This window comes from Physeter macrocephalus, chromosome 8 (assembly GCF_002837175.3).
Source record: "Physeter macrocephalus isolate SW-GA chromosome 8, ASM283717v5, whole genome shotgun sequence".
NCBI classification, from domain to species: Eukaryota; Metazoa; Chordata; class Mammalia; order Artiodactyla; family Physeteridae; genus Physeter; species Physeter macrocephalus.
Genome location: NC_041221.1, coordinates 43,990,317 through 44,004,584, shown reverse-complemented (window position 1 = coordinate 44,004,584; position 14,268 = coordinate 43,990,317). Strand labels below are relative to the sequence as shown.

Sequence of the window (14,268 nt, the reverse complement as noted above, 5' to 3'; positions counted from 1 at the left end):
TTTTTTCATAAGTATCTTACAGTTTTCAGAGTATAGGTCTTTTGCCTCCTTAGGTAGGTTTATTCCTAGGTATTTTATTCTTTTTATGCAATAGTAAATGGGATTGTTTCCTTAATTTCTCTTTCTGATCTTTCTTTCTTTGTGTATATAAATGCAACAGATTTCTGTGTATTAATTTTGTATCCTGCAACTTTACTGAATTCATTGATGAGCTCTAGTAGTGTTCTGGTAGCATCTTTAGGATTTTCTATGTATAGTATTATGTCATCTGCAGGCAGTGACAGTTTTACTTCTTCTTTGCCAATTTGAATTCCTTTTATTTATTTTTCTTCTCTGATTGCCGTGGCTAGGACTTCCAAAACCATGTTGAATAAAAGTGGCGAGAGTGGACATCCTTGTCTTGTTCCTGATCTTAGAGGAAATGCCTTAAGTTTTTCACCATTGAATATGTTGTTAGCTGTGGGTTTGTCATATATGGCCTTTATTATGTTGAGGTATGTTCCCTCTATGCCCACTTTCCAGAGAGTTTTTTTTAATCATAAATGGGTGTTGAATTTTGTCAAAAGCTTTTTCTGCATCTATTGAGATAATCATATGGTTTTTATTGTTCACTTTGTTAATGTGGTGTATCACACTGACTGATTTGTGGATATTGAAAAATCCTTGCATCCCTGGGATAAATCCCACTTGATCATGGTATATGATCCTTTTAATATATTGTTGGATTCAGTTTGCTAGTATTTTGTTGAGGATTTTTGCATCTTTGTTTATTGGTGGTATTGGCCTGTAATTTTCTTTCTTTTTTTTTTTTGTGGTATCTGTCTGGTTTTGGTATCAGGGTGATGGTGACCTCAGAATGAGTTTGGGAGTGTTCCTTCCTCTAAAATTTTTAAAAATAATTTTAGAAGGATAGGTGTCAACTCTTCTCTAAATGGGTAGGGCCAGGTCTTGGCATCAAAATGGGGGCCTCCAGGACAACTCACACCAATGAGTACTCCCCAGTACCTTCATCACCAGTGTCCTTCTCCCCACAGTGAGCCACAGCCACCACCACCACCCCCACCTCTCCAGGAGACCCTCCAAGCCCAGCAGGTAGGTCTGGCCCAGGTGCCTATGAAGTCACTGCTTTTTCCCCTGGGTCCTGGTGCACGCGAGACTTTGTGCGCACCATCCAAGAGTGGAGTTTGTTTCCCCCAGTCCTGTGAAGTTCCTGCGATGAAGCCCCTCTGGGCTTCAAAGCCAAATGCCCTGGGGGCTCCTCCTCCCAATTCCAAACCCCCAAACTGGGAAGCCTGACGTGGGGCTCAGAACTCTCACTCCTATGGGAGAACCTCTGTGATATAATTATTTTCCAGTTTGTGGGTCACCCACCCAGCAGGTTTGAGATTTGATTGTATCACAGATGCACCCCTTCTACCAATTCGTTGTGGGTGGCTTCTTCTTTGTTTTGGAAGTAGAATATCTTTTTTGGTAGGTTTCAGTCTTTTTTGTTGATGGTTCACAGTTAGTTGTGAGTTTGGTGTTTTCTTAAGAGGAGGTGAGCTCAGGTTCTTCTACTCCACCATCTTGTCCTTGGACCCTGTTCCAATCTGTGTTAATGTGGTCTGTGAACCAGTAGCATCAGCTTCCTCTGGGAGCTTGTCTAATGTACCATTTAAGGCCAGTGTTTCCTTACTGATTTTCCTTCTGGATGATCTGCCTGCTGATGTATGCATGGTGTGAAATTCCCCTACTATTATTGAGTTACTGTCAATTTCTCCCTTTATGTCTGTTAATATTTGCTTTATGTATTTAGGTGCTCCTATGTTGGATGAATATATATTTACCTTTGTTATATCTTCTTCTTGGATTCATTTCTTGATCATTGTATAATGTTCTTTGTCTCTTGTTACAATCTTTGTTTTAAGATATATTTTGTCTAATACCTGTATTGCTACCATGGCTTTCTTTTCACTTCTATTTTCATGGAATACCTCTTTCCATCCCCTCACTTACAGTCTGTGACTTTAGATCTGAAGTGAGTCTCTTATAGGGATACAGGTTTTGTATTTGTATCCCTTCAGGCACTCTATGTCTTTTAATTGGAGCATTTAGTTCATTTATATTTAAAGTAATTATTGATATGTACTTATTGCCATTTTCTTAATTGTTTTACAGTTCTTTTTTGTTCATTTCTTTTCTTCACTTCTTTTGTGATTTGTTGACTATCTTTAGTGTTATATTTGGATTCCTTTCTCTTTTGTGTATCTATGATAGATTTTTGGTTTGTGGTTACCATGAGGTTTATATATAGCCATATATATATAATTATTTTAAGTTGCTGATCTCTAAGTTCAAATGCATTTTAACAACCCTGCATTTTTACTCCCCTCTCCCGTGTTTACTGTTTTTCACATATTTTATGTTTTTGTTTTGTATATCCCTTAACTACTTATTGTGGATATAGATGATTTTGCTACTTTTGCCTTTTAATCTTTCTACTAGCTTTATACATGGTTGATTTATTACCTTTATTGCATATTTGTCTTTACCACTTAAATTTTCCCTTTATAATTTTCATGTTTCTAACTGTGGCATTTTCTTTTTCACTTAGAGAAGTTCCTTTTAGCATTTCTTGTAAAGCTGGTTTGGTGGTGAATTTTTTTAGCTTTTGCTTGTCTGTAAAACTTTTGATCTCTCTATCAAATCTAAATGAAAGCTTTGCCAGGCAGAGTATTCTTAGTTGTAGATTTTCCCCTTTCATCACTTGAAATATATCATGCCCTTCTGGACTGCAGAGTTTCTGCTGAAGAGTCAACTGATAGCCATATGGGAGTTCTTTTCTACTTGTTGCTTTTCCCTTGCTGATTTTTTTTTAAATTTTTATTGGGGTATAGTTGATTTACAGTGTTGTGTTAGTTTCAGGTGTACAGCAAACTGAATCTGTTATACATATACATATATCCACTCCTTCTTAGATTCTTTTCCCATATAGGCCATTACAGAGTATTGAGTAGAGTTCCCTGTGCTATACAGTAGGTCCTTATTAGTTATCTATTTTATATGTAGTAGTGTATATGTGTCAATCCTAATCTTCCTATTTATCCCTCCTCCCCACATACCCCCCGGTAACCATAAGTTTATTTTCTACATCTGTAACTCTATGTTTTGTTTTGGTTTTTTTAAGATTTCTTTATTCTTTATTTTATTTTTGGCTGTGTCAGATCTTAGTTGCAGCACGCAGGATCTTCATTGAGGCATGAGGGATTTTTGTTGTGGTGTGAAGGCTTCTCTCTGGTTGAGGTGTGCAGGTTTTCTCTCTCTAGTTGTGGCACGTGGGGTCTATAGTTTGTGGCACACAGGCTCTCTAGTTGAGGCACGCAAGCTCAGTAGTTGTGGCACATGGGCTTAGTTGCCCCATGGCATGTGGGATCTTAGGTCCCTGACCAGGGATCAAACCCATGTCGCCTGCATTGTAAGGTGTATTCTTTACCACTGGACCACCAGGGAAGTCCCAAACCCTATTTCTGTTTTGTAGGTAAGTTCATTTGTAGCCTTTTTTAGATTCCACGTATGAGTGATATCATGTGATATTTGTCTTTGTCTGACTTTCTTCACTCAGTATGACAATCTCTGGGTCCATTCATGTTGCTGCAAATGGCATTATTTTTTTTCTTTTTTATGGCCGAGTAATATTCCACTGTATATATGTACCACATCTTCTTTATCCATTCGTCTGTTGATGGACATTTAGGTTGCTTCCATGTACTGGCTATTGTAAATAGTGTTGCAGTGAACATTGTGGTGCCTGTATCTTTTCTCCAGATAGATGCCCAGGAGTGGGATTGCTGGATCATATGGTAGTTCTATATTTAGTTTTTTAAGGAACCTCTATACTGTTCTCCATAGTGGCTGTACCAGTTTACATTCCCACCAACAATATAGAAGGGTTCCCTTTTTTCTCCACACCCTCTCCAGCATCCCTTGCTGATTTTAATTTTCTCCCTTTATCTTTAATTTTTGCCATTTTAATTACATTGTGTCTTGGTGTGATCATCTTTGGGTTCCTGTTTTGGGTTCTGTGCTTCCTGGTCCTGGTTGTCTATTTCCTATCCCAGGTTAGGGCAGTTTTTAGCTATTATATCATCAAATATGTCCTCTTCCCATTTCTCTCTCTGTTCTCCATCTGGGAGCCCTATAATGTGAATGTTAGTACACTTGATGTTATATCACAGAGGTTTCTGAATTTTCCTCATTTTTTTAATTCTCTTTTTTTCTGTTCAACTTCAGTTATTTCTACTACTTTGCTTTCCAGTTCACTGATCCATTCCTCTGTATCATCTAATCTATTTAATCCTTTTAGTGTATTTTTTATTTCAGTTTTTCTATTCTTCAGCTCTTTCTCTTTGTTAATCTTCTTACTGTATTCACCCATTTTTCTCCCAAGCTCTTTGAGTATCTTTACAATCATTACCTTGAACTCTTTATTGGATAGGTTGCCTATCTTCAGTTCAGTTAGTTCTTCTGGGGTTTTATCTTATTCCTTCATTTGGGATATAGTCCTCTGTTGCCTCATTTTCCCTAATTTGCTGTTTTTATTTCGATGTATTTGGTAGGTTGATTATGTTTTCTCACCCTGGAGAAGTGGCCTTTTGTAGGAGACATCCTGTGTGTCCCAGCAGCATACTCCCCTCTGGTCACCAGAGCTATATGCTGTAGGGGTTCCCCCTACATGGACCGCATGGGTCCTTCTTTTTGTGATGAGCTGACTACTGTGGGTGGTCTGGTAGGTGTGACTGGCTTCCTATTAGGTTGGTGTGAGGCTCTGCCTTGTGTGGAGACTGCTAGTTGGTGGGGCAGGGTATGAGATAGCTGGCTGCAGAGTCCCAGGATTCCCCTGGGTAGTCCTGGCCGGCTTGTAGGCAGACCTGGGTTCTGGAGTGGGTAACTGCAGAGCCGGTTCCTGACATGGCTGGCTGTGAGTTCCAGGGTGTCCCAAAGCTGGTGCTGGCGAGAGATACAAGGTGTCTCGGGGCTGGTGTCACTCCACTGGTAGGTGGGGCCAGATCCTGGGACTGCTGGCTGAGGGACTCAAGGTGTCTCAGAGTAGATGTTAGCCTGCTGATGGTCAGGCCCAGGGGGTACTGACATGGCAAGCTGCAGTAGTCCTGGAGCTGGTGTCTGCCCACTGGTGGGTGGAGCCAGGGTCTCTGGCTCCAGGGCCCGGGAGTCCGGAGGCTAGTCTCAGCACACACAGGGCTGGGCCCTAGGCCCTCTGGTGGACAGGGACAGGTCCTAAAGCAGCTCAGGGGGTTTTAAGGCAGCAGGCCTGCTGGTGAGTGGGGCTGTGTCTCCACCCGGCTAGTTGCTCGGCCTGAGGCATCCCAGTACCGGTGCTGACAGACTGGTGGGTGGAGCCCGGTCCTCGTGTTGGAGGGAGGATCCCAAAACAGCTGTCACCAGTGTCTGTGTCCCCAGGGTGAGCTCTAGTTGCCTCTTGTCTCTGCAGGAGACTCTCCAAGATCAGCAGGTGGGTCTGACCCAGGCTCCTTTCAAATTACTGCTTCTGCGCTGGGTCCTGTGAGATTTCGTGCGTGCCCTTTAGGAGTGGAGTCTCTATTCCCCAAAGCCCCGGCTCTCCTGATTAAGCCCTACTGACCTTTATGCTAAATGTGCTGGGGGCTCATCTTGTCAGTGCAGGACCACTGGGCTTGGGAGCCTGATGTGGGGCTCAAGCCCCTTGCTCGTGGAGAACCTCTCTAATTGTAATTATTCTCCCATTTGTGGTTCACCCACCCAGGGGTATGGGTCCTGACTATACTATATCTCCATCCCTCCTACCTGTCTCGTTGTGGTTCCTTCTTTATATTTTTAGTCCTAGAAGAGCTTTTCTGCTAGTCTTCCAATCTTTCGCATCAATAGTTAGTTGCTCTGTAAATAGTTGTAATTTTGGTGTGCCTGTGGGCAGAGGTGAGCTTGGCGTCTTCCTACTGAAAGATATTCTTCCAGATGAACAGAACTTTCATTTATTCAGCAAATATTACTGATCACAAGATATGTCTCAGGCAAGTACTAAAAACTGAGGACACAGAAATGAGTCTGACACATTCCCTGGCCTCACGAAACCCAAAATCTTACACTCTATTTGCCAACAATATTGAAATTATTTTCCAACTTTCGTGGGCGAAATATTATCCCTTCAACCTAGACATAGCCGACAGCAGGGGAACAAGCTTATAACTAACTGTCCCTTTACAGTTCCAAGTATGATTTCTATTAAACAGGCATAGGCAAATTGGGGTGTCCTCTCTAAGTTGCCCCCAATTATAAGCATTGTGTGCTTCAGCTGGGATCCAGTTGGCTGATGAACACAGCAGCCTTCATTGTTTCACAATAATAACGAGAACTGGTGCAATTAAGTCCTGCCGTGATGCTGGGCTCCCAGTCATTGTCTAAATGAGCTGCTAAACATAGGTCTGGAACACAGGCTCCCAATATAGGTCACCGGTATCCTCCACTCTTCCTTCCAGTTTCCCACTTGTAAACAAGAGGATTTCAGGACCCACATGTTCCCAGGGCTCTGAGGACCATGAAAAAGCTGGGCTCATGATCCAGTGGTTCCCAAGATCAGGCAAGGACACCAGGCTTGGTTGAGCCTCTTTCAGTCACGTAGATGTTGTTGACCTGACAAGTGGGGGCCCTTGGTTGAACAAATGAAGCTGCTCTGGTCAGGGAAGACCTGTCCATGTGGGCCCCTCCTTCCCCATAAGCAGCACAAGAGATTCATTTTCTTGGTGGCAGTGCTTTAGAGGCACCGAGGCAGCATTCAGATTCCTGCACCACCATCTGTGTTCCAGCTCTGAGACACTAGGCCAGTTATTAAGCCTCTGTGGAACTTCAGTTTTAAAGGGAGAACAATAGGTATAAGTAAATTGATATGAAGATCAAATGAGATAGATAGTACATGCCAAGCACATTGCCTAGTGTGTGGTAAGTGCTTAAGAAATCGTTATCTGTGTTGTTAAAACAACAGAAACTTAGTCTCACAGTTCTGGAGGCAAGAAGTCCAAAAACCATGGTTCTTGGTAGGGCCATGCTCTCTGTCTTTTAGATTCTGGTAGTCACCAGCTTTCCTTGGCTTGTAGCTGCGTAACTCCGATCTCTGCCCCCATCATCACATGGCCATCTTCCTCTGTGTGTCTGTGTCATCACATGGCTTTCTCTTTACTGCGTGTGTCTATCTCTTCTCTCCCTATAAGGAAACAGTCATGTTGATTAAGTAATCTTAATTTACATCATAATTACATCTGAAAGGAAATATTTCCAAATAACATCACATTCACAGGTACCAATGGTTAGGACTTCAACTTTGGGGGAACACTTAAACTTTGGAGGATCCAATTCAACCCAGAACAAAGTTAAAGACTTTGGGGTCCTCTAAGAGGCCTTTTTAGAATGGTAGACACCCTAGAGAGAGGTCACACTTCAGCCTTTAGCAGAAAAGGCTCAACACCATTTACAGAACAGTTCAAGATAGAACATAGTGCCATGTTTGAGCAAATGTTAACAATAATAATACAAGTTTGGAGATTGGGACAGAAGGGATCCATGTGGTCCAACGTGGCCAAAAGAAGCTTTGTGGAGAGAAGGAATGGAAGCTAAGCTTTCATACTTCCTCTGTCTTCTATTCTTGTAGTAGCCCCAGAGCACTCACATACTCATGGCAGGGAGAATGTGGGGCAAAGAGCTACCCCAGATGCATCTTCTCCGTCCACCAGCCATAAGGAATTTAGGAGAGGCTGGCTAAGAAATCAGAGCAGCCCTGTGATGCCTAGGCTTCCATGCTGAGCCCTGCCCCAATGCCAGAAGCCTAGGGAGGAAGCCCTGCCTTGTTCTGAACAGCAGCCTACACGATGCACAGCCCAAGCCCCATGGAGAACACCTGCTGCTCTGGTGGGCACGTGGGAGATGAAGAGCTCAGATTTCTATTCCACAATAGGAACACTTGGCAGAAATATGTACTCTTTCTGAAATATCAGATCATGTACAGAAGTTTCCTGGGGGATTAGAGGGCACTGATTTTTATGAAATGTTTAGGAAGAGGCCTGAAGAAGAAAATAATCAGCAATGAAGAGGTTTTGGGTTCTAGGAGCATTATATGTTACCTACTCCCAAGTGCACTTAACACTTGCAAACCAAATGGAATTCTGACAGCTAACAGAAGACATTTCTTCATGAAAAAACAAGGCACAGTCAAGGAAATGATGAGTTCTGAGAAGATAAAAAGCATTTTTTTGCCTTCATGACCTGAAGGTGAAAAATGCATAGAGAGGCAAAAATACTGTCACAGATTTGGATAAAGAGAATATTACCTCAATTTCTACTTTTACTGACAGTTCTGTTTACAAAGGACAGCAGCCTGTTTGGGGAAAAGCTTTCCTTTAGGACTGTTCAAATCTTTTCTGTAATGGAGAAAGAAGATCAACCAGAGCTCTGAGAGGCACTGAAGCAAAGTTTGAAACAATTTCACTTTATAAAAGAAAAATGTGTTATTGGGACCTTAACTGAATTCCTTCCAGACCAGGAGTACATGGGCCAGTGCAGTCTGAGTACCACCCATAGAATATGCAAGGGTGGGAGAAATCTAGTCCAATTCCCTGTTTCATGTATGAGGAAAGGAGGGCCAAAATAATTCAGGAACTTACTTCCCCAGAGTTAGGGTAGAACAGGGATTAGTACCCAAGTAACTAATTGTATCCTTACCCTGGGAATTATTTGTGCATGTCTTATGCCTTCATCTACATGGTACATGTCTGGAGGGCAGTGACCACATTTTGTATATCTATATCCTTTGCTCAGGAAACACTGGTTAGTTGGCTGACGGGGTGACTGCTTGGTGCTCTGGATGATATGATTGATAAAAGCATGAGCTAGAGTCAAAACTGCCCCTGTTCAGATCTGACTGTGCCACTTATCAGCTGGATAACATTGTTCGAGTTCTTAACTTCTGTAGGCTTTACGTCTCCTTTTGTAAAATGGAAAGGACAGTTGTATTTACCTGATAGTTGCTGCTGTGAAGATTCAATGAAGCGATGCATGTAAAATATTGCTTTCAACTATTGCATAACAATCCTGCATAACAAGGCATCTCTAAACTCAGTGCTTTAAAACTACAAGCGTGAATTTTTTGCTCAGCTCAAGTTCAGCTGATCTAGCTTGGCTGTGGTTGGCCTCGGCTGCAAGCTGTAGGTTGGGTCTAGGTCTGCTCCATGTGTCTCATCCTCCTTGGTCCAGTGGCTGCATGAGCCAGAGTCTTCCAACGGTGATGGCAGAAGCTCATCAGGGCAGCCTCATCCTCCCTCACATTCCAAGGCCCTGCAGGGATCATGTCCACTAACATCCCGCTGTCCAAAGCAAGTCAGAGGGCTGAACCCAAAGTCCAGGAGTGGGGAAGTATTCACCACCTGGTGGCCATGGTAAGGGTGGGAAAGTATAACATTGCTACACAGGAGTGAATGTCAGTGGATGTCAACCGTTATGAATTGCTATGGAGCCTTTCTCAGTAGACACATAAAGTCTTCCATTCATGGAAGTCGCACTTATTCACTTACAAAAGGATAATCTTTGGTTTTTTCCTATTTTTTTTCTCCTCCCACAGATTTACTTTGCACCAACGACAAGTTATCAGCCAGTTTCTGCCAGACACTAAAAACCATGAAGAAATGTTCTGTGCCCACCGTGAGGGCTCAGTGCTGCCTCTCGTGTTCCCAGACACACATCGCCCACACCCAAAGGCCAAGAAAGCGACAGCCACTCAAAAACCCCAGAGTACCCTAAGTCCAGAAGAAAGCCACCCTCCACCACAGACTACAGCAGCCTGCTGACCATGGCACGTTCTAGGCCCAGGGACCACTTCATTGCGGTTTTACTCTGTGTATTTCAGGTTCAACTTTGGCTCATAACTAAACAAAGCCCACTGTTCTTTAGCCACAAAACGTCCCTCAGAGGAGACATGGGACTGTAATGGTCACCGCTCCCTGATACGCAGGTGAGGTATCCAGGAGAATCGGGCCTCTCGTGAGATCAGCTCGCGGGAAAGGTGCCAAGGCGGGCAAGTCTGTGAAATGATGTCTCTTGTTCCTCCCTTAAAGATAAAAACAGAGAGACCAGATTTTTTCCCAGACTACCTCAAGAGTATCAGGAAACAGAGCCACACTTATCCAGGGAAAAAATAATCTTGTTAATTTACCTTGGTGAAATCACCCTTTTTTTGTCTCCCTACTTGGGGCAGCTGCTGTTTAAAATATCATGGGAGAGCTTTCAGAAACATTCTTGTAATTCATCCAGGCAGGGGACCGCTTTCTTCACCCCGTGTTCAACGGGGGCAGGAAGAGAAAGTGCTGGCTTCACCCTCAGTCTGTCCCTAAGCCCTATGGACTCTTCATCTGGGCTGTTTAGACTCCCATTCCTTCCTGGAGACACTAGAGGAAGAGGACATGGGCAGGAACTGTAGGCTTTAGTAAACCTAAGGGATTCAGGTTAGCTATACACAAGACATTTCTGACTTAAGGATAATTTCTATGAAAACTCTTAAAAAGCAAATTAACAGAAATCAATTTCTTGCTAGTATAAGGAAGAGAAGAACATGGGCTTTTTGTTCTTCCTACTTCCCTGGCAAATACCCATTCCTTTGCAGAAGAGCAAATGAGTCTTCCTGTGTGGCTTTCCCTTCTCTAGCATATTCCCTGCCTGAATCTTCAGTTCAGGTTGAACGTCTTTTCACCACTAGGGGTTTACACACCACAACTGCTACGGCCAGGTCCACAGCTGCAACCTGCCCCTACCTACCCTCAGGTTGGAAAACGGAGCTCTAGATTAAAATATTTCCGAGAACCAGGTAAACTGTATTAAGTATAGAAAAACTTAGTATAAACTTCTAGTCTCGAGAAAAAAAACTTTTCAAGAGTGAGGTAAATCTGATCTATTCTCTAGCGCACCCAATAGTTACTTGTGAGGATCTGTTTTCTGGGGCGGGGAACAAGTAGTCCAAAAAAGTGAAATGAAAGTTAGAATGCTTATTCTGGATGTTCCCATCAGGAGTCAAAGTAGGCTGTGGTCTCAGATTCAAGGTGAATTTCCTGGTTTGTAAGCGAGGTATTTATATGAACTGAACATGGAAAATGGGGGGTGTGGAGCCCCCAGGGGAAGAAGCCCTCAGAATCAGCTCTTGACAGAGGGGAAGGCAGGAGAGTGGCCTTCACGTAATGGGCAGCGTGTCTTCAGTCTCACGCACAGGTACCGTTAACATTCACCATGGAGCACAGTATCCCAACTCTCCCTTGAATTATCTATCCATTCAGCAGAATGGTGCTATTGAAAAATGGTGCTAATATCTAGTTGGTGGCAGAACAACTATAAACATAGAGATAGACGTACAAGTGGGCAAGTCCACGTGCATCTTCTGTTAAATGTGTAATGGTGTTGCTGGCCAACGCCAGTTCTATTGCTTGGATACCAGAAGCTTACCTTTTTTATATTATGCGCTTTTTTTTTCAAGCCATTACTGTGTATTATTCTGATAAATGCCTGTGGGAAATAAAACACTGGGGTTGGGATGAAATTTGAGATAGAGCAGAAACAGGAGGTGAGTAGAAATGTTTACCAAAACCAGGGAATTTCTTTCTATATAATTATGTTCTTGTATTCTGTCTTTAAACATGGCTGGCCAGTGACAGTCTCTGGTGAAATAAGTTTTAGCAAGAAGATGCTTACATTGTCAGTGATGGGAGTAGAAAAGAACCTGATTTTTTCTAATGAGGCAGTTCTCAAAAACTGTCCCTGAAGTATAGTGTAGGCTTTCAGGGAGATTAATTTAGTAAGTTGGATGGATTTAACTTAACCTGGTACTCTGCTACCCTAGGATCATGCATGTCATCAGAGACCTGGATATGACCAGTCTTACAAAACTCAGGAACAAACTCCGATTCCTACTGACCTCAGCAAACTAAACTAGGCCAGATTTCCCAATATGCAAAATGTTATTTATGACCCATGTGGCAAAGATGGTAGAAATGTAGGAAGGGTCCGTCCAGGTGCTCCATTCTAGGCCTTTCTCTAGTTTCTCCAAGGCAGAATATTGGCCCCTAACCCTGCATCATGGACATGCACTTCCTGTGTGGGGCTGTGTTGTAAGACAGTTGGGTAGCAGCTGTCCTTCTGGACCCCAGAATCAAGACAGCACTTGCTACTAGAGTCATCTGACATGGTTGTTGCCTTGACAGTCACTCAGCTTTGGGTCATCAGGGTTTTGACAGGTCCCCGAGCTTGCAATGAGAGAGGGACCTCAGATTAACAGGGAGACTCTGAAGGCAAGAACCTGAATGGCGTCTGACCACCCTTTTGGTGCTCATGGGGGCCAACATGAAGTAGTGTTGTTGGTTTATTTCTTCCATGGCCTCCTTTCTTCCCACCTTGAACAAGCAACTGAGATGTATAGCAGGAGACACTGGATGCACATCTACCATGAATCAGAGAGGCCACCACAGGGCCTGGTGCTTAAATACATGAAGGTTCTCAAACCCAATTTGGTTTACATTGCCTCTCCCAGTGGTAGAGTTAGCTCTTCTCTGTAAAGGTGTGGGCTAATTTAATTCTTAAACATCGAAACATAATTCAACACACCACAAGAAAACAATACTTTAAGAGACTAAGCAGTGAATATTTTTGTAAAACAGGAAATCATTTTGTGATACAAGCAATGGCCCCTTTGTAGGAATGACTTGTTTTAATATTTGGTTTTCTTAATCAAGAATGCACCTCCATCCAATCTCCTGACCCATCTCTATTTGATGGAGTCATCCCAGTGTGATGCTTTCAGATATTTAGTGAATGTTTTTGATAACCTTCCATCACATTTCTGGAACACAAGTTGAGGGATTTATATTGTTTCAGATCATAATTTCCCAATCAGTTGGCTAAAATCCTCCAAACTCTGAAAGCTACACATTGCTACCCCAGAGATTACAGGTCTCAGCTCTTCTCCCTTCTGACTTTAGGATCAAGCCCTGGGACAATGAATCCGTGCATAGCGATTCACTTTCAAGAGAGAGACCACATGACATGAACTGTCTGGTGCTAAAACTTAGCCAACATATTTGATGCTACTCTTTTTCTGTTGTATTGCTAGTTCAAATATTATTAGTAGTATTATTTTTAAGTTATGTCATTAAAAAAAAAAACCTGGTTGGGGGAAGCACAATTCTACCTATCACTGTCCTCCAAAGTGGTTGTATGTGGTACACGGCCTCATCCATTGTCCTCTCTGCACCTCTGCTGCTTTGCCAGGCCCTGCCTCCTTAAGGGGTACCTTGGTGGGTACCTCAGTATTTAAAACCAGACTGTAACCATAGCCTGCCATTGTGTGGCATCAATAAATGGCCAGACTCACTGGTGTTTCCATGTGATTCATTTACCCCTACTGCGAGACTCCCACCACTGACCAGAGCAACCCTGGAATTCAGCAACCTGGAGAAGGATGCTGTCAGTCCTTCCTCCCCCCACTCCCTGCAGATTCCCTCCTCTTCCACCCCTAAATCAGTATGTCATGAGATGAGTCACATCCCAGGTGAGGTAGAACTGAGGTCTCTTCTCATGAATGATGGTGCAACAACTGACACAATCCGCCACATGATAATCTGAAGTGATGCCTGAAATCCTCCACAATCCCAGATCCAGTGTATTCATAAGTGCAGCTCACAGCATAATCGAGTCCCTCAATCTATCCAAAGTGTAGACATAATGCTTAAGAGAAAGTAATAACAATGATGAAGAGGAATTTGCTTTGGAAATCCAATCCTTCTTCAAAAGCGGTTCACAGCATGGTGAGTGTAACCAGCAATTGTAGAATTTGGACATATGGACGTGGAATCCACTCACGTGGAATGAGTAAAAGCATTGAAATGGGAAGAGCAAGGCATCCACAGGTGATCCTAGAATGTTTGCAGCATGTACAGGGGTGGGAGGAATCTGGTTTGGGTCAAGAAATCACAAAGGGCCATGCACACCTCCCTGTTTGTACCTTGGAAACTCTTCTATGACCACTAGGTAACCCTTATCCTGCAAGGCTTAGCTCAAATGCTGTTCCCTGAGAAGCCTATACTAACCCTGCCAGAAAGACCGAGGCATTTCTCTGCTCTTTCTTCACTGTGTCCATTTTTGTCTAGAAGAGTGGTCCCTAACTGGGGACAGTTTTGTCCCCAGGGGACATCTGACAATGTCTGAGACATTTCT

General features: G+C 43.1%; 1 protein-coding gene across 2 annotated transcripts in view; it reads left to right on the top strand.

The window, feature by feature from the left end:
- ADAMTS12 (ADAM metallopeptidase with thrombospondin type 1 motif 12) overlaps positions 1 to 13,411 on the top strand; it is a 433,405-nt gene extending 419,994 nt beyond the window's left edge. For both annotated transcript variants that reach the window (XM_055086520.1, XM_055086519.1), the window contains one exon: positions 9,638 to 13,411. In XM_055086520.1, the coding sequence (XP_054942495.1) occupies positions 9,638 to 9,816 (179 nt within the window). In that variant the 3' untranslated portion in view covers positions 9,817 to 13,411. The remainder of the gene's footprint in view (positions 1 to 9,637) is intronic.
- Positions 13,412 to 14,268: the final 857 nt, after the last annotated feature.